This window comes from Haliotis rubra, unplaced genomic scaffold (assembly GCF_003918875.1).
Source record: "Haliotis rubra isolate DU_JTF1 unplaced genomic scaffold, ASM391887v1 Scf70, whole genome shotgun sequence".
In the NCBI taxonomy this organism is placed as follows: Eukaryota; Metazoa; Mollusca; class Gastropoda; order Lepetellida; family Haliotidae; genus Haliotis; species Haliotis rubra.
In genome coordinates this window covers 1,751,884-1,772,398 of record NW_025767413.1, presented here as the reverse complement: position 1 = coordinate 1,772,398, position 20,515 = coordinate 1,751,884, and the positions used below count along the sequence as shown (strand labels likewise).

Here is a 20,515-nt window from a genome sequence, read left to right as displayed (position 1 = left end):
ATGTGTATCAATTAGAGAACACCAGTAAGAACACACTAAATGCAACATTCACAGTTTATGAATGTCAAATAGCGCTGCAATACATGTGGGTTTTCGGACAATCTGGCTGCCTGGGTATGCTGTGTTGGTGCTTCACTGATAAATTATATAATATGATTATAATATAAACGCCTTTTCATGTAAATAAAATCATGGGGCCAAATATCAGAAACAATGACAACCCCAACCACCTAACATCATTATTACGGATCAAAAGTACTGTTTTCTAGTTATTATACTGGGCTAGACTAACATCTAGTGTCTGACATGAACATATTTTACAGTTCTAAATAACAATCATAGAATATAATTAAAAAGAGCCAAGAGACTTTCAGAAACTAAAACTGAAGTAAAGCAGACATGCCACATATTCCAACTTGCATGGATTTTCTTGGATATATTTGTTTCAGGGCCTGTATGACTGGCTAATATTGGGCGTTCGGTTAATATCTAGAATACAACAGGAGAAAATGGGCCCATATAATCAAATTTGCTAAAATAGAGATGCTAATGATATTTAATAAACGTGGTCGTGCAGTCCCATGTATTGTGTGTACAATTTCGTGACAATAGCGAGGTGACACGAAATGTGTGTGTGTGTGTGTGTGTGTGTGTCGCCCATGTAACAACGCTTGAAACTGCTTAATTAACGTGTTCCTCCTCGAAAAGTAACGATTGGCACATTATTAATATGCTATAATATCGATGAAAATGTATGCGCAGATTAAACTGCTTAAAAAACAAAATATTGTACGTAACTCAATATATATAATATTTTAAAATTAATTTCCATTAGTTTTCTTCATAACGCACTCACCAGTAACCAGTAACGCGCTCCATAAGGATTCTCGACTCAACACAAATTGCTAAACCATTACATGTTATCTTTTTAAGTGAAAATATATTCCTTGCAAGCCTGAATGGCAAGCCCCTCTTTATTGTCAATAAAGACAAACAAGTGGTTACAATTATTTTACAATGTCAATAAAGATATTGAGGATATGCATAAAACTGAAAAAGTCATTGTTTGTCAAAATAGCACAAGTTGTGTTATAAAAGAAAATGACATCCACTGTCCAACTTTTTAAAAGATGTTTCACTGATACTGTAGCTAGTAGTTATACAATTGCTAAAAACGGCGTAAAACTAAACTCAGTCAGTCAGTCAGTAGTTATACAAGTGATGTGATAGTGCATATATGAAGCGTCCTTAAAAGCTACCACATCGTACATTGCAATAACTTATGAAAAGTATTCATGCTGCTGGAGTTAAGAAGCACACATAAATTCTCTCGCCCTCTAGCAGGTGTTATTCCCCTTTTATCTGCTCCTATGAAACAATGTATGCAAAATTGTAATTTAACTGAGCTGGATTAATAGAAATATACAATGTGTTCTGTTGGTTTCCTTCTGTTTTCGGCATACGCACGATATGAATGACGTATTCGTGTCCAAGCTGTAGCGTTGTGTGTTAACAGGTCCCCAATAGGAGGTTGGTATATTGACATATACGAACACGAGAAACTAAATAACAGGTAAGGGACCCATGTTCAACCCGTTCTACAACAGCTTACTCCTGTCGTGGAAGTATTAAGCTTCTCTCATGTGTGAGTGAGCGAGTTTAGTTTTACGCCGCATGCAGCAATATTCCAGCTGTATGTCTGCAAATAACCGAGTCTGGACCAGACAATCCAGTGATCAACAACATGAGCATCGATCTACGCAATTGGGAACCGATTGTGTCAACCAAGTGAGCGAGCCTAACCACCCGATCCCGTTAGTTGCCTCTTACGAGATGCATGGGTTACTGAAGATCAATTCTAACCCGGATCTTCACGGGTTTCTCGGATTTGAACATAGATTCTATTTTGTATGTGGCATTCATTCTTAGCCGTCATAGTATGTCAGTCTCAACTACAACAAAAATGGGCTGGTGGGGTAGTCCCGCCGTTAAAGCGTTCGCTCGTTACGCCGAAGATCCGGGTTCAATTCCCAACATGGGTACAATGTGTGAAACCCATTTCTGGTGTCCCCCCGCCGTGATATTACTGGAATATTGCTAAAAGCGGCGTAAAACTAAACTCACTCACTCACTCACTCTCACACTGTCCATAAATATACTCTTGAAAAAGAAAGAAAAAGAAACTATACATATTGTTTTTATGACAAGTAAATAAACATGAAACTCTGTTTCCCGCTACAAACGTATGTATATTCTCTTCAAAGATACTCCATCTTTTGTATATATTTCAGGTACTAGTATATATAAAGCTTTTCATGGTAATGTTTTTGGGAGAGGAATACCTAAGCAGTACTCAATAATTTTACTTGTGAATAGAATATGTTAAATCAAATTTATTTGTTTATGTGTGGGGTTGTCAGGGTATGGGTCTGATTCACGTGACAAACAAATAATACAGGCCCTTAAACTGGCAATGTTTTAACAAATGTTTGTACGGCATGTGTCAGTTACCAAACCCTGTCACCACGCATCCACCCTTTACTGACTCGGAGAGCCAGACATATACTTCTCCACTTTGATTTGTCCTTAACAGACCGGGGAAGCCTTGTGGTTAAAACGTTCGTTTGTCACGTCGAAGACCCGGGTTCGAATACCATATTTGTACAATGTGTGAAGCCTATTTCTGGTGTTCCTGCCGTGATATTGCTGGAATATTGCTAAAAGCAGCATAAAAGCAACCTCACTTACTCACACTAACCTAATACACCATGGATAAAAAAAAGAGTGCGAATCATGGATTCAAACTTCAAGGCACTTTGCCATCAAGGCCCCTCTATATACAAAATGCATCCATATATGTTATCTCTTCAAGACATTCTCTGTTTCGTAACTTCTACGTCGTTTAACGCTGGCGTATTAATCTACCACCCGCGGAAGCGCTAAGTTGTAATTTAGCACTCCCGGCTCGTTTGTGTCGCCACACTTTGACCTGTGGTTGACCTGCTGTTGCTATCTCAATCAGAAGGAATCGATAGTCGGCGGAAGGTTACGATAACGAGATGGCGTTTCCGCCGAGTGTAGGCGGAAGGTAACGAAAATATAACCTAGTAGTCTGATATTATAGATAACGTACGATAACAAACTGGCGTATACTGTGTACGCGTAATTAGGCGCTGAAGTTCACACGCAACCTTAAATACAGAACTGATACGTATATTGATTGAAATGACACGGTCACGAATGTACAAATTGTCAATTAAGCAAAATATGACCAATGTTTCATTAAAGTTTAAAACGGAAGTGATTATGAATGAGTAAGTGTGTGAGTTTATTTTACGCCGCACTCAGAAATATTCCAACTAAATTTATATGGCGGCGGTCTGTAAATAATCGAATCTGGACCAGACAACCCAGTGATCAACAGCATGAGCATCGATCTACGCAATTGGGATACGATGACATGTGTCAACCAAGTCAGCGAGCCTGACCACCCGATGGGTTACTGATCTTCAGATCAATTCCAACCCGGATCTTGAAACGCTCAATACTGCACACCGCGTTGACTCGAAGCCACCGTGTTATAGACAACGCACCGAGTCATCCGTAATTCAAAACAAGACTACAGAATCCCTACCTTACCTCGGCCGGAAACATATATCGCACTTAACGCCATATCACGTTAGCGTTAAATATATTTCGCTGCACTTCCTAATTAGTTATCATTCGGTGGGGTGAAATCGGGTTAAATACCGTGTTCTATGATTATTGCACTTACATAGCCACCAACGCGTGAGAGTGTGTGCGTGCGTGCGTTAAACGGGCAGATATAGACATTATAAGGGTAAGGTGAAATTGGATTTAACGTCGTACTGAGAATATTTCGCTCATATGACCACGTGCATGCGTATGTATGTGTATGTGCGGCTGCTTGTACTATCCCAGACTTCAGCTGGTTTTATAGTGCTAGCCCACTGAGATACCATGCCGCAGTGAAGCATGAATACCCCACTCAGACACATTATACTGACTCCGAGCCGACCAGTCCTTGTTGTACCCATTAATGCCGAGCGCCAGGCAGGGACTAACAAGTACCATATTTTAACGTCTTTTGGTATGACGCGATCGGGGATCGAACCCGCGTCCTTCCGCTCATCGGGCGGACGCACTAACCACTACACCACGGAGGCGGTCCCTCATTATAAGGGAAGATGCGAATTTGTAATTAGCTGAAACGGGAACAGAACCGTCACAGGAACAATGACGCTGGAAGTGTGTCTACCCAGATGCGCAACCCAGGTGCTTGGGGTTTTAAATGTTCTGCAATCCACTTTTAGTTTTACCCGGCCCGGCCAGGCTTTTCTTGACTCGGGTTTTAGACAGTCCCATCAACATATCTTGTAATCGTTCAGCTTTGGAATCCATTGTTTCTAATGTATTACAACAATATATGCATCCTGGTGACTGAGTTAGTGAGTGAGTCGGGTCACGCCACTTTTGACAGTATTCAAGTTAAATTACCACGTGTAAGCATGGCGTAGGCAGAATGCCCAAAGTGATGCAGCTCTCAGATGTTTGTCGCTGAAGTCCACAAGGACGGGTATAGTGCGGACAAACCGAGAAACATACGTGGAACGCATGATCGTAGGTTTATGGAGTGCACAAGCGACGCAACGTTGCACACCGAATTTCGACGATTTATACAGCTGGATTACTCTTATCCTCTTTGATAAAATAAGGCAACTTATACAGCTGGAGTAACCTTATCCTCTTTGATCAAGTAAGGCGACTTATATAGCTGGGGTAACCTTGTCCTTTTGTATCAAGTAAGGCGACGTATACAGCTGGAGTAACCTTGTCCTCTTTGATCAAGTAAGACGACTTATACAGCTGTGGTAATCTTATCCTTTTTGATCAAGTAAGGCGACGTATATAGCTGGGGTAACCTTGTCCTTTTTTATCAAGTAAGGCGACGTATACAGCTGGAGTAACCTTGTCCTCTTTGATCAAGTAAGGCGACTTATACAGCTGTGGTAATCTTACCCTTTTTGATCAAGTAAGGCGACGTATATAGCTGGGGTAACCTTGTCCTTTTTTATCAAGTAAGGCGACGTATACAGCTGGAGTAACCTTGTCCTCTTTGATCAAGTAAGGCGACTTATACAGCTGGGTAATCTTACCCTTTTTATCAAGTAAGGCGACGTATATAGCTGGGGTAACCTTGTCCTTTTTATCAAGTAAGGCGACGTATACAGCTGGAGTAACCTTGTCCTCTTTGATCAAGTAAGGCGACTTATACAGCTGTGGTAATCTTATCCTTTTTGATCAAGTAAGGCGACGTATATAGCTGGGGTAACCTTGTCCTCTTTCATCATGTAAGGCGACGTATACAGCTGGAGTAACCTTGTCCTCTTTGATCAAGTAAGGCGACTTATACAGCTCTGGTAACCTTATCCTCTTTGATCAAGTAAGGCGACTTATACAGCTGGGGTAGCCTTGTCCTCTTTGATCAAGTAAGGCGACTTATACAGCTGGGGTAACCTTATCCTCTTTGATCATGTAAGGCGACTTATACAGCTGGGGTAACCTTATCCTTTTTGATCAAGTAAGGCGACTTATACAGCTGGGATAATCTTATCCTCTTTGATCAAGTAAGGCGACTTATACAGCTGGGGTAGCCTTGTCCTCTTTGATCAAGTAAGGCGACTTATACAGCTGGGGTAACCTTATCCTCTTTGATCATGTAAGGCGACTTATACAGCTGGGGTAGCCTTGTCCTCTTTGATCAAGTAAGGCGACTTATACAGCTGGGGTAACCATGTCCTCTTTGATCAAGTAAGGCGACTTATACAGCTAGCGTAACCATGTCCTCTTTGATCAAGTAAGGCGACTTATACAGCTGCATGGAGTAATCTTATCCTTTTTGATCAAGTAAGGCGACTTATACAGCTGGGGTTACCTTGTCCTCTTTGATCAAGTAAGGCGACTTATACAATTGGGGTAACCTTGTCCTCTTTGATCAAGTAAGCTTATATAGCGTTTTATGAATAATTACGGTGCACATTTGCCAGGATCTCGGCTCAATCCTATTGCACACAACTACACAGACTACAATGCTTTTACTTAGCGCACTACCGTTATGTATACTAGTATGTTATTGGCACTTTGGAAAGAGCGATTTGGCAGCACGTACGTGAAAGGCGTGGGAGGTGTTACACTGATCCATAATGGCATTTTCATGATCACGGTCGTAATCTCCACGTAACAGCATTAACAGTGTTACATGAGTTGTGTACTTGTTCCTTTGTCACGACCAGCGGGTCGATCAGGTTGTAATGTATATTGGTTCTGAAATTAAGAGTAATTGAGGAATCAACGACACACGTCATCGTCGTATACATCGATGTGTGATTGACGTAAAATGTGAGGTGGGCGGACATGATCCCCGATTCAGTACGAGCTTCAGTGTCCAATCTCCCCATAATGCAACCACTCATAGTCCTGTCCTCCCCAATACTACTTGTGTCTGTGAGTATTGGATTGTTGTTTAACGCCGCACTCAGCAATATTCCAGCTATATGACAGCGGTCTGTAAATAATCGAGTTTGGACAAGACAATCCAGTGATCAACACCATGAGCATTGTTTTACGCAATTGGGATATGATGACATGTGTCAACCAAGTCAGCGAGCCTGACCACCGTTAGTCGCCTCTTACGACAAGCATGGGTTACTGAAGATCAATTCTAAACCGGATTTACGGGTATTGTGAGTGTGTGTTTGAGTGTACGTGCGTGCGTGCGTGCGTGCGTGCGTGCGTGCGTGCGTGCGTGCGTGCGTGTGTTTGTATGTGTGTGTTTTAATTTGGTTGAACGGGCAAAGTGAACACTCTTTCATTAAAGTATCTCTGTTACCACTTTGGTGATGCCCACGGACCTTTATGATGGGGTTGACAAGCTGGAGAAAGATTATCAAAGCGATACTGGGGTTCGAACCTGAGGTAATGGTTTACTGTACGCCAAAAGAACAGCCCACAATGTAGCTGAACAGAAAAATTTCACAAGGACGCGTCACCCTGTAGGAAAGGTAGACCACTAATTACAGATAATGCGGCAGCTTAAAGGGACACAGCAAAGTAACCTAAGCAATTACTCTAATGCACATGTGGAATACACTTTACCGAATAATCAGTGTGAAGCGTTGCTTGGTGACCAGTAGTTCGGATATGTACAACTGAAGAATTAAGAAACTAAATAGTGCACTCCTAATGGAATATCGCTGTTTTCGTGCCTGGCGGTTGTTCCGATTGTCAGACACCGATCACTTCTCTTTACGCCTTGATTGTCAGCTAATGATAGGAATAAAACCACTCAGCTCATGTCAGGAATGAGATATGTCATTATGCCTGGAACCCGTGAAGATCCGGGTAAGTATTGGTCTTCAGTAACCCATGCTTGTCGTAAGAGGCGACTAACGGGATCGGGTGGTCAGGCTCGCTGACTTGGTTGACACATGTCATCGTATCCCAGGTGCGTAGGGTGATGCTCAAGCTGTTGATCACTGGAGTGTCTGGTCCAGACTCGATTATTTACAGATCGCTGCCATGTAGCTGGAATATTGCTGAGTGCAGCGTAAAACACAAACCAAACCATTATGCACGGTAAATAATATGTAGCCCTTATACTCTTTCAGCCTAGAGAAAAAGCATGTGATACAACGTGGAAACATGGTATCTTAAATGATTTACATGAATTTGGATTGAGGAGCAGATTTCTGTTCAAATCACAGTTTTTAAACAACAGACAATTTCAAGTTTCAAATTCGATTGAGTTCTACACTGTCTGATTATTTCCACGAAGATCAGAGCGTCCCTCAAGGCAGCATCCTGTCTGTAACACGTTTTAGCATCAAAATTAACTGCCTGAAGAACGTTTTGAATAGTTGCTTTGATGGACCCCTTTTCGTGGATGATTTTGATATTTCCTGCCCTGGTTAGAATATGGCATAGAAAGGCAGCTACAACTCTGTCTTAACAACATTCAGAAACGGGCTAGTGAAAATGGCTTCAAGTTATAAAAATCCGAAACAAATTGTTTTCACTTTTGTCGTAAATACAAACCGCAGAAGGATCCAGACTTATTTTCTGATGGTACTCCCATCAAGGTAGTAGAAGAGGTCAAATTTCTGGGACTCATACTTGACCGTCACTTGACATTCTTACCACACATAAAACAATGTGCCTGAAGGACCCTGACTTACTAAAAGTCGTTTCAAATACTGAGTGGGGAGGTGCTGACGATAACTATGAAGAAGACGAGAAGAGTGCGTTTGTGGAGTCTACTACAGATGGCATTCCTCTTGTGAGGTGAGGTGAGGTGAAATTGGGCTTTACGTCGTACTTGAGAATATTTTGCTCATATGACCACGTGCATGCGTGTGTATGTGTATGTGCGGCTGCTTGTACTAGCTCAGACTGAAGCTGGTTTTATAGTGCTAGCCCACTGAGATACCATGCCGCAGTGAAGCATGAATACCCCACTCAGACACATTATACTGACTCCGAGCCGACCAGTCCTTGTTGTACCCATTAATGCCGAGCGCCAGGCAGGAACCAACAGGTACCATATTTTAACGTCTTTTGGTATGACGCGGTCGGGGATCGAACCCACGACCTTCCGCTCTCCGGGCGGACGCTCTAACCACTACACCACGGAGGCGGTCCATTCCTCTTGTGACAGGCCTACAGGAAGGCGAAGTTTTACTCAGCGACATCTGGTGACAGACACACATACTAAGGGTGGAAGGAAGTCCAAAACAGTGATTGTCAGACAATGATATCATTACATCAAATGGCATCTTCAATACAGCACATGTACGACACACACACAAAGCGAAATTCAGCAACGGACCATTCACATTTCAGACACCCGGTGTTGGGCAAGACGGAAGTCAACTTGAGCAGCGCTATCTGCGGGATTATAAGACAATATCATTACATCAAATACCATTCTCACAACACACACACGCAAAGCAAACTTCAGCAGCGGATCAGCCACAGTTAGACACCCGGTGTAAGACAAGAAGTGTCACTTTGAGCAGAGCTATCTGCGTGATTATAAGACACTGATACCATTACATCAAATAACATTCTCACAACACGGTACACACAAAGCAAAATTCAGCAACGATAAGACACATTTCGGACACCCGGTGTCAGGCAAAGACGTAAGTCGCTGTTGTAAAACACCATTTCTGTCCATGTTATGGTTAAATCATGTCTACATAATTATACACTGTGTATATAGCACTCGGGTGTTGGATATAGCGACCAGGGCTTTTGAACAAGATTTGTAGTACTTTCATACAGATAATCCCAAATGTCTGCCTCCGTTGTATACGCCCGATACAGACCACAGGGGCGTGTCACGCTTAGAAACAGCGTTAGAAAGACATATAGGTATATAGACCCTTCCCTAGTTTTATATAGCACTAGGGAAGGGTCTATATACCTATATGTCTCTCTAACGCTGTTTCTAAGCGTGACACGCCCCTGTGATACAGACCATGTCCTCAAATATACTTTTCATCACACTGTGTGACATCCCTGAAGTCGACGTTTATAAACACAGCAGTGATCAATTATCTATGGCACATACACAGAGAACCGTTTTCTTGAAAGTCACGAAATCGACCGGCAGCCTCTGTGTCCGAGAATCACATTGACAGAACAGAGTGCAAATCGTTATTCCGGGGAGAACTTAATTGGAATCTGGGGTGCTTTGTTCATCAATTTGGCTGACTTTTCTGTGCTTTCACACTTCGTTTTGTTGTTTTGAGGGTGTTTTTCAGCATTTTAATTATATCAAAACAATCGTACAAATGTGAAAAACAAAGTTTCGGAATATGTATTGTTGGTATATATAACTAAAGGAACAAGCATGAGTTCTAAACATTTTTAGAAAAACCTGTCTTAGTAATGCATTTGTAGCGAAGTTACATAAGAAATGAAAAATCGCTAGAATGATATCATGAAAGCATTCCGTCACCTCTCGCTTCATTTATATTGCCTTATAACTTCCGATGGTCAATATGAACTCGATTAACTATCTATACCTTAATGCGATTGCTAGAAGTTCGGGTCATTAGTTCTATGTAGTGCACTAGGACTATATGAGAATGATTAGTATTGAAAAACTGGAACTGCTTGTCATCCAACCAGCATTCGTCACACAGCACCACGTCCGTATTGACGAGCGACCGGCGTGTCGTAGGCAGCGAGGACGTTGGTGTGCACCGCTGCCGATTTAATCTACGATAGCCTAGCGAGGGGGAGAGGTGTCTGATGAACGACCCCAGTACAAGTTCCTACTGCCTGTTCGGTGAGTACTTTAACTGTTCATTCCTTAATGGCTAAAAGAGCAACGAGCTGTAGGATTTGAGTCGTATGACGCTCTTTGAAAGTCTTGTACGAAAGACATGATGGCTTGCATCCCAGATATTGTGAAATGTAAACACGAAAGGCTGGAGCTGTTGGAATATTGCTCAATATAAATGGAAAGTTAATTCATTGCCATTGTCATAACTTGTTGAAAGTGTTTGTCTCGCTGAATATTTTTGGATAGATCTGCATATGAGTGTCTGTATTCCTCGTTCAGTTGGGTAAATCGGGGAAGGGAATGGCTGTATGATAGTTACTGAACTATATCAAACAATTGATACATTAAGCTTCAAATTTGAACTTCTTGTCCAAATTACCTTGTTTTGACTTTGAATATCCGAGCATATTTTCCGATTAATATGCACACAGAAACAACTCAGGAGAAGCGTAGCGCAATGAGTGACGGTAGCGCAATGAGTGACAGTAGCGCAATGAGTGACGGTAGCGCAATGAGTGACAGTAGCGCAATGAGTGACGGTAACGGTAGAGCAATGAGTGACGGTAGCCAAATGAGTGACGGTAGGGCAATGCGTGACCAATGGGATGCCCACTTCCTGCCTACATGTACATATTTACAAAGACGTTGTCAGTGAGGAAGTCAAGTATTTCGCATGTTGTATTCTCAGTATATTCATATAGCATTTGCTTCCATTTTGACAATTTATCCTGAACCTGAAGGTCTGTAACTTCAAGTTTATGGTCATCACATATTGTAAAGAAAACCCGCAAGTATCAAGAAATGATGGCTTTCCTTTAGTCCGCCATTTGGGTCAGTAGTGTATAAAGTTACAAGAGTAAGGGGACTGAATCGGAACCTTACTAACATTGCAAACAGTCAAGCAAATCATCTGAGTTTCTGAATCCACTGAGTATTAACTCCACTTTTCGGAAATACTTTCTATGAGCATATACACGTTTATTTCCCCTTGGTTTCAATTTGGATGAAGATTAATTTGACATGTCATCAGGTTCAGGGGTCAAGTGAAAGGTTTACTGATAGTACTCATACCGGCTTATATGTGGCATTATTAAATATCCATCCTATACCAAGTTCTGACACCCGTGAAGATCTGGGTTAGAACTGGTCTTCAGCAACCAATGCTTGTCGTATGAGGCGACTAACGGGATCGGGTTGTCATGCTCGCTGACTTGGTTGACACATGTAATCGTTTCCCAATTGTGTAGATCAATGCTCATGCTGTTGATCACTGGATTGTCTTTTCTAGAATGTTAAACAACCACCCAACCAACCAATGTAGTGATGCTTACACGTGATAATTATTTGTATTTTAGGTCATGTTAGTAGGAACTTCTTTAAGTAGGACTTTGGACGACAGCTAGATGGGACAGAATGAGTTTATTAGAAACACACTTTGTGTATTCTACCAATGACAGTATCATGCACTAACTCAAATATTCAATAGGTTCCCTCTCATCCTTTTTCTTTTGACAAACACCCTTCTCGAACATCGCTGTGTCAAACGTCCGGCAGCCTGAAATCTTTGTTCCTGTATTCCTTTCCTTGTCACTATTTGCGTTTGTGTCGAACCACAGATAACTCGATGTATTTACGTTGGTCACTGCCACAACGTCGTTTTACTGTATATGCTTCGAGGGCAGCCAATATGATTTTATGCCTTATCACCCCGATTAGGGTGAGTGAGTGAGTGAGTTGGGTTCTGCGCGCTTTTAGCAATATTCCAGCAATATCACTCCGGGGGACACCAGAAATGGGCTTCACACATTGTAACCATGTGAGGAATCGAACCCGGGTCTTCAGCGTGACGAGCGTATGGTTTAACCACTAGGCTACCCCACCGCCCCCGATTAATAGGAGGCTGTATACGGTATAACATGGGTTGTAAGCCAGGATATGTGATCTGCTGCCATTTGTCAGTCGTAACGAATGTATTTAATTTTTATCCGGACATGAAGGTGAAAAACTGCAAATATGTTAAACTTCTGTCAATTATCTATTGGACAAAACTACATAAACATCACCTGATGCTGCATATCGCGTCAATACCTGCATTCTTGGAGCTGAAGTTCCGCGGTCAACAGTTACCAATATATGTTGTATCTAGTTCCGAGTCCTCTCCATCTCAGGATAACGTCACTGAAACCTCGCCATGCATGCCCAAAGAATATATTGCCTTGAAACAGAAGACTATTGACACTTCACAGGTCCCATCAAGTATAAACAATATAAACATCACGTCATTTAGACAGATTGTCTAAACATGAGACAAAAGTAACTTTGGACAAGAGTGTCCTTCGAGTCTTTTACGAAAATTAGGTTAAGCGGGGCGGTTGGTTAGCCTAGTGGTTAAAGCGTTCGCTCGTCACGCCGTCCGCCAGATTTCGATTTCCCAAAATCGTCTTTTCCGGAGCTGAACATATAAACCGTTCAATGTTTCTTCGTCAACTTTTGATAGTTTTGGATTTCTGAATAAAATATCTTTTGCGTTTCCATGGCAAGAAGCCAAACTTCGCCTGAAATTGATGATCGTGCTCCTTTCCGCAGCAGAACTTTAAAACCTTTCAATACCCTCCTTCCACATTGTGGAACAGTTCCTCTCTACTTCCAGTATCAACATTACGGAGGTACATCAAACCGTGGAAGCACTCGGGCAGTCTGTTGTAACATACAAGCATGCTAGTATATGAATAGTTTACATCTGTATGTTTTCGTTGGATCAATGTGATGAACAATGTTTATATTGTCTTACAGATCTGGATTTATGTGTACATGATGACAATATTTGCCATATCAAACTATTTCATGAAGAGTATGTTACCATTGCGGGGATATTGATGACTGTGTCTCCTTGTTCCTTTTGTTTTAACATGCTGATATCTGATACCAAACGTATAATGTTACAGATTCCTAACAGATTTACCATCGGCCATCATGTCGCCAACCGATCCTTACGTCGGATACGAAATAAGCCAGGAAGCTAGAATCATTTTCATCGTCATCGGTATATTCTACGTCGTCACGGGTACGTTTGGAAACCTCCTAATCATTGTAACCGTGACAACCAATCGTGTATTCCGAACCCTCCACGGTATCTACATCGTCAACCTTGCTGTGGCAGACTTGATAATTCTAGGATACGTTGTGTCATACCTCCTGGTGGATCTAATGACGGGCAGGTACTCAGTAGCTGGACCAGGACACTGTGTCTTTAACGGGTTCCTTATCGTGTGCGCCTACGTTGCGTCTCTCCTCACCCTCACCGTCATCTCAGTAAACCGCTACCTCAACGTATGCCGCAGCGAAACATACCGACGTGTCTTCACGAAATACACGACTATTACAATCTGTGTTTGTATATGGGTCGTTGCAGCACTCATGACTCTTCCTCCGCTGGTTGGCTGGGGCCGCTTCCGGTATGACCGGAAGTTGCACTACTGCGGATATGACCGAACAGCTAACTTCGGTTACACTCTTTGTCTCCTCACTGGCAGCATCGCCGCTCCAGCCATCATCATTTTCATCTGTAACTTCTTCATCTACCGCTACGTCAGGAATGCCAAAAACAGAATCAGACAGGTTGGGCTGTCGTCGAACAGAGCCCCCAAGCATTCCGAGATAGCCCTGATCAAGACACTTTTTGCCGTATTTCTCTGTTTTGCGGTTCTAATGAGCCCTTACATGATCGCTACCATCGCTGACAAAGACGACACATGGCCTGCTACCGTCCACATCGCCTGCTCATACACCTCCTTCACCAACTCATGCGTCAATTGGTTCCTCTACGGTCTCATGAATCGCAGCTTTAGGGATGGCTACAAGAAAACACTGCTCTTCTGGCGTCAACCTTCACAACGGCCTTCTTTCAATAATCAGGGAGCTAACGCGCTTCCCAACACGTCCAATAGCAGTAACCGAAACAGATCGGCAGAAGAGGGGTCCTGTGTCAGCCATATTGCACATTCGGATAACAATTTCCTCACTGTCAAGCCATACACACACTGTCCTAAACGGGAAAACACAAGTATGTGAATCTTTGGACATACTATGCAAGGGTGCCTTATCTTCAGCTCAGTGCATGGGACCACACATTGTCCATCAGATGTGTTTTCATATCCTATTAAGTGGACTATTTAGAGAAGTTAAAGAACTCCCGAGTTCTCCATATTGACATATACTGATGTACAAAGGAAAGTGCACACCTGGTATTTTGAGACTATTAAAAAAACGTAAATATTTTGCTAGCAATGTTCCAATTGGGTACGATATATATGGTGTTATTGCAACACGTACACAATGTTGGTGAAATGTGAGTCACAATCAAAACACTTTTCTAAATATTACGCTGTTTTCAGGAAAACAGTTTACAAAAGCATCAGGTGTGTACTTTCTTTTGTACGTCAGTTTATTTAACAGTAATGACTGGTAGGTATTACTAAACCGCAGCCTTGTGGATTGTGGATGTTCTTTAACTTGTTTTCTTGGTGCATACATACATACATACATACATGCCCATACATACATACATACATACATACATACATACATACATACATACATACATACATACATACATACATACATACATACATACATACATACATACATACATACATACATACATACATACATACATACATACATACATACATACATACATACATACATACATACATACATACATACATACATACATACATACATACATACATACATACATACATACATACATACATACATACATACATACATACATACATACATACATACATACATACATACATACATACATACATACATACATACATACATACATACATACATACATACATACATACATACATACATACATACATACATACATACATACATACATACATACATACATACATACATACATACATACATACATACATACATACATACATACATACATACATATATATATATATATATATATATATGATATCATACATATGAACAATCCATCTCATGCGAAAGTTCTATACACAACAATGGTAGTAAGTATTGGTTCAAGTTAATCGTAATATTCTCATTATTGAAGATATCACCAGTGACACTCTGGGACTGATACATGCCTACCAGGGAAACACTGGCTCACAACTACAATGAATGTATATTTTGTAAAGAGCAACAACCAAATTACGGATTATCTTTCGAGAGAAAGTGATGTGTAAATTATTTGAACAAGAATCGATTTAATCCTGGAAACCCATTGGTCCAAAACCTCTCCGCACTGTGGACAGCTTCTGATAAAGGATTTGACAAAATTCCACACGCTATTATCGTGGATATATGCTAAGGCTGAAAAATTGATTTTTTAAAAAGAATATTTGGGGAAAACTCAGCACTACCCTGCCTATGGGCAAAAATGAATTGGCCTATGGGTGAGAATATTTATGCTTACCCAAAACACCCAACTCATTAAACTTAATTCGGCTGATTTATTGGGTTATTGAAATATCTCGCCCTTGGACGAAAAACATCCCAATTCATCTCATTGCTTAAGTATTTAACCCATTGCCATGCTGGTTGGTTTCTTATGTGTGAACGTGTGTTTACATGTATAATGACACAAAACGAAACTTAAATAGGCTAATTAATAGCGTTATTAAAACATAATAAAATATTTTGTATTTGCTCAAAGCTAATGGTTCTTTATATTGCAAATGTATAGAGACAATGCATGAATGCATGAGGACACAAACTGACCTATTTTTTTAAAAAAATTCACTTTATTTCTTTTTCGCACTGGTACAGTTTTATCCTTCATACATAACACTATTTCAAATACACAGTATAATTAAAAATCAAGCATGAGTGAGATCGAATAGATTATGTAAATAAGTTGTGGCATGATGACCAGAAAGTCGTGAACTTGCTATATTTGCATACCGAGTATGCATTATATTTATGGAGATTGTAACTGTGGTTTAATTTGGCTTTGAGACTTCAAGGGTTGGACGTATATTTGCTAGCTTTCTGGAATAAATATATTCCTTTGTTATGATAAATATCAAGTTCAGAACATCGTTACGATTTTCACGAAAGCCCAAAAGGACTGTTTTCGGATCCAGGTTTATAGCAGTGTCTGTTTTATCTTCAATCCAATTTAAAAGGTCTTGCCACAGCCTATTTACGTATCTGCATTCAAACATCGAATGAACAATAGTTTCTTTTTCAGCCTTGCAAACGTACATAGTGGTGAATCCTAGTGGTGATTCTAATATATTATAGTTGTATAGGTCTTTATTGGTCGTGAAAATTCTGTGGACAATACGATATTGAAATCATCTTTCCTTAGTGTTATGAAAAGCTCTGAATGGTATAAAATGATAGGTATTCCATAAGTCAGGTGGAAAATTGTGATGAAGGTCGTTTTCCCATTTACATTGATATCCTAAACTTGGAATAGATTTAGCCTTGTTTAGTAGCGTTGTGTAGAAAAATTGAAGCCTTTCTTATTTTCATAGAGTATTTTTACATTCGGGGGAATAAAGGGTGAATGTCTTTGCTTTGTCAATATCGTAGCTTCTTGCTTTGAATATTGTTTTATTGAAGATAATATTCGCACATATTCTAAGAAATTTGTCTCTACTCTATACATCTCTTTAAACTCAGTGAAAGACAGAAAGGATTCGTCATCTTTTAATACGTCATTTATAAATTTTACATTTGCTTTCAAGTAGTGTTCATAAAGTATAGATTTGTTTCCAATTTTTATATTGTTATTTGCCCAAATATACTGTTTGCAAAAGTCGGATATCGTATAAGGGTACCGTTCTTGTAAATCAGCCCAAGCTTCCAGAACATCTTTCCAGAAAACGTTTTTAAGTTTTGGGATGATGTGTGTTTTCAGGTAATTTGAGCCCATTTCTATTGGGTTTGTATTTTTTACCGTGTTATTTAAGATATTGTTGAATTTAGAGATTGTTGTAAATAACCTTCTGATCCATGGTATTTTTTGAGATTTTATAGTTTCTAGTATATCTGAAACTTTCAAGCCGCCTTCTTTATAGTTTCTGATTATCAGAGATCTTTTAATTTTGTCTGGTTTGCCTCTCCAAATAAATGCGAAGATCTTTTTCTGGATCATTTGAATTGTATTCATTTTAGGGTTTGGTAGTGAAGAAAATAGATGATTGAGTGTTGGCAATATTAGGCTTTTCAGGATAGTTATTCTGCCGAATGGTGTGAGATCTCTTAGTGACCAAAGTTTCATTAATTTATCCATTTTCTTTAGTTTATCTTTATAGTTTCGTTCCACCATTTCTGCCTTATTATGTTGAAATATGATACCTAGCAGTTTGAAAGGTCGTTGCGTCCAGTCCAGATTATAGTCTCTGCAACACTGTGTACTTGAGAATTGTTTAGAACCTATCCACACTACTTTAGTTTTATCAATGTTTATTTTAAGACCAGAGAAGGATGGATATTGTTTAAGCACTTCTCATGTTGTATGAAAAGAACGTTCAGACCCGTCTAAGATTATAGTTGCATCGTCTGCAAACTGTGTTAGCAAATATTCTAAGTCGAAATTTTTATCCCTTTTATTTTGTCATTTTGACGTAATATGTGAGCAAGGATTTCTGCGACTATGAGAAATAGATATGGTGATAGAGGATTACCTTGTCTACAGCCTCTAGTAATGTGGAAGAAGTCTGATGCAAAACCATTTATTGTAACGCTAGAATTTATGTTATTGTAAAATGTTTTAATCCAGTGTTTGATTGATGGTCCAAAATTAAAAAAGTTAAGACATTTCTCAATAAAAGACCATTCCATCATTATCAATAATCCTGGTATATTCATATAGTCTGTATATTCCATAATGTCACTTACCAGTCTCGTGCATTCGCCAATGTATCTACCTTTCATGAAGCCTTTTTGATAGTCGCGTATTATTTTCGGGAGTACACGTTTTATTCGCGCTGAAATTACAGACGAGGCTAGTTTATACGATATGTTAAGGCGTGATATAGGTCTGTAGTTTTTAATTTGATCTTTAGGTTTGTCTTGTTTGGGAATACATGTTATAAGGCCCTGTTTTTGGCTTTCCGGAAGTTCACCTGTTTTGAATGCGTGATTCAACGAGTTAAGCAAATATTTGTCAACATCATGCCAAATGAATTTGTAAAATGCTACAGCAAATCCAGATGGTCCAGGACTTTTATTGTTTTTCGTATCTTTAAGAGATTGAAGGCCTTCATCACATTGTAGTTCGCCTTCCAGGCATTGGGATTCTTCTTCAGTTATTTTAGGTATAGTGCAATTTTTAAATAGTTCTTCAAGTTCTACATCTTTTATTTCTTTACTAGTATATAGATTCTGAAAGTAATCTTTGCTATGTTTTCGACGGTTTCTCTCCCTGTTCATACCATTTCGCTTTCGATCTTAGTATAATGCCTTCTGTTTTGTATTGGTTAAGTTATAATTGTTGTTCTTGGAGTTCATTTATTTCTTTTAATAATTTATCTTTGTATTCTTCGTTCATGGCTGCATCTAATTTGACGTCAAGGTTTTCAAGTGCTTCATCGGTTTCCTTTTCTGTTTTAATTCTTTCTTTCTTTTTTTTTAGATGAATATTTAATTGTATATCCTCGAATATTACATAATAAAACTTCAAAGAATATTTGTTCGTTTATCATTAATACTCGCTCTCCTTCAGTGGATCGACTGTGATACTGATCAACAGTTTCTTGAATAATGCTTTTGATTTCTTTCACATAATGTGGATCTTGTGATAAACTATTATCAAATTTCCAGAAGCCTCTACCCCTTTCTATTTTTTGTGAATTCAATATGTAAAGAGATTATGGAGTGGTCAGATCGATAACTATGTTCTATTTTAGTGCAGGTTATTGATTTTACCATGTTTTGACTTAAGAGGAAAAAATCTTACCGTGCTTGTTTTAGGGGTTTAGGCTTTCTCCAAGTGTACCTGCGTACATTTACATTGTTCGCTCGCAATGGATCATCATGGAGTTCATCAACCATCTCAAGTACTACTTCCTTTGATTTAGGATTATTTATGTGACTTATTTTTAATTCATTCCCTATTGCGAATAATATAATAACAAAATTGTCCTTTTCTCGAAACTCATTTCTTAGGGACCGTTCCTAATTTAGATGATGATGATGATGTTGATGATTTACATGGAATGTGTACCTTGTGAATGACCCCGCCCCTAAAATGTATGTACAAAGTAAGTGCAAGCCATGTACAAAATCACCCCCTAGCCCCCTTTCCCGTAATTTATAATCATATTTTGTTCTTATCACCACACAAAATGACTATTACCCAAATTTACTAACGTTAGGGAATATACGTTTCATCCGGCGGCCATATGAACAACGTTTGAAATCTACGTATCATCAGGGAGAATAGAGTATCCCTGGTATCATCTGGCTGTCAGATTTACACACGTTTAAAGGGGTGTTAAAATAACGAACACTCAACTCTGTATTTACATGTATTTCACAGGTGTGTAAATCTGACCATTGTTTTCTAGCATGTGTAACATATGTAAATGCTGTGATTGTAGGACATACATTTCAATACCCTTGAAATCTCATATGACCAGGGTTTGGTTTGTCATATATTTAGTAAACACGTAAATGGTTGGTAATGGGTAAATATAGTGTTACAAGATTAACACTACTTTTACATGTATTTCAATGGTTCTGTAATGTAACTGTCACATCGGGTTCGTTAGCGCGTCGGACCACGCCATAATGCACGGAGATCATTAGAAACACATGGCGAAGTGATACCCATGACTGAGCAACACTATTAACGTGCCTGCCTTTCTTGACACACACATGATGTCTGTTTAAAAGGTTCAACCATTGGGTCTATGGGCCAGAGCGATATGTATGTTAGTGGGTGTGGGTGTGCATGTGTGTGAGAGGGAGAGGTTGTGGGATGTGGTAGGCCTAGACTGGAGTGGTGGCGGTCGGGTACTGATTAGCCTTTCTGATCAGTAGGTGATACCGTTTATACTTTTTGTAATGGAAATTACATTATAGTTTAAGTAACTGACCTTAGGTACACTTCTTATATATGACATACAAGGAGAGACT

General features: G+C 39.8%; 1 protein-coding gene across 1 annotated transcript; it reads left to right on the top strand.

The window, feature by feature from the left end:
* The first annotated feature begins 13,345 nt into the window (after positions 1-13,345).
* LOC124258750 (melatonin receptor type 1B-A-like) lies at positions 13,346-14,443 on the top strand. The gene has a single exon (XM_046692832.1). It carries the CDS (start codon positions 13,346-13,348, stop codon positions 14,441-14,443), a length of 1,098 nt encoding a protein of 365 aa, XP_046548788.1.
* Positions 14,444-20,515: the final 6,072 nt, after the last annotated feature.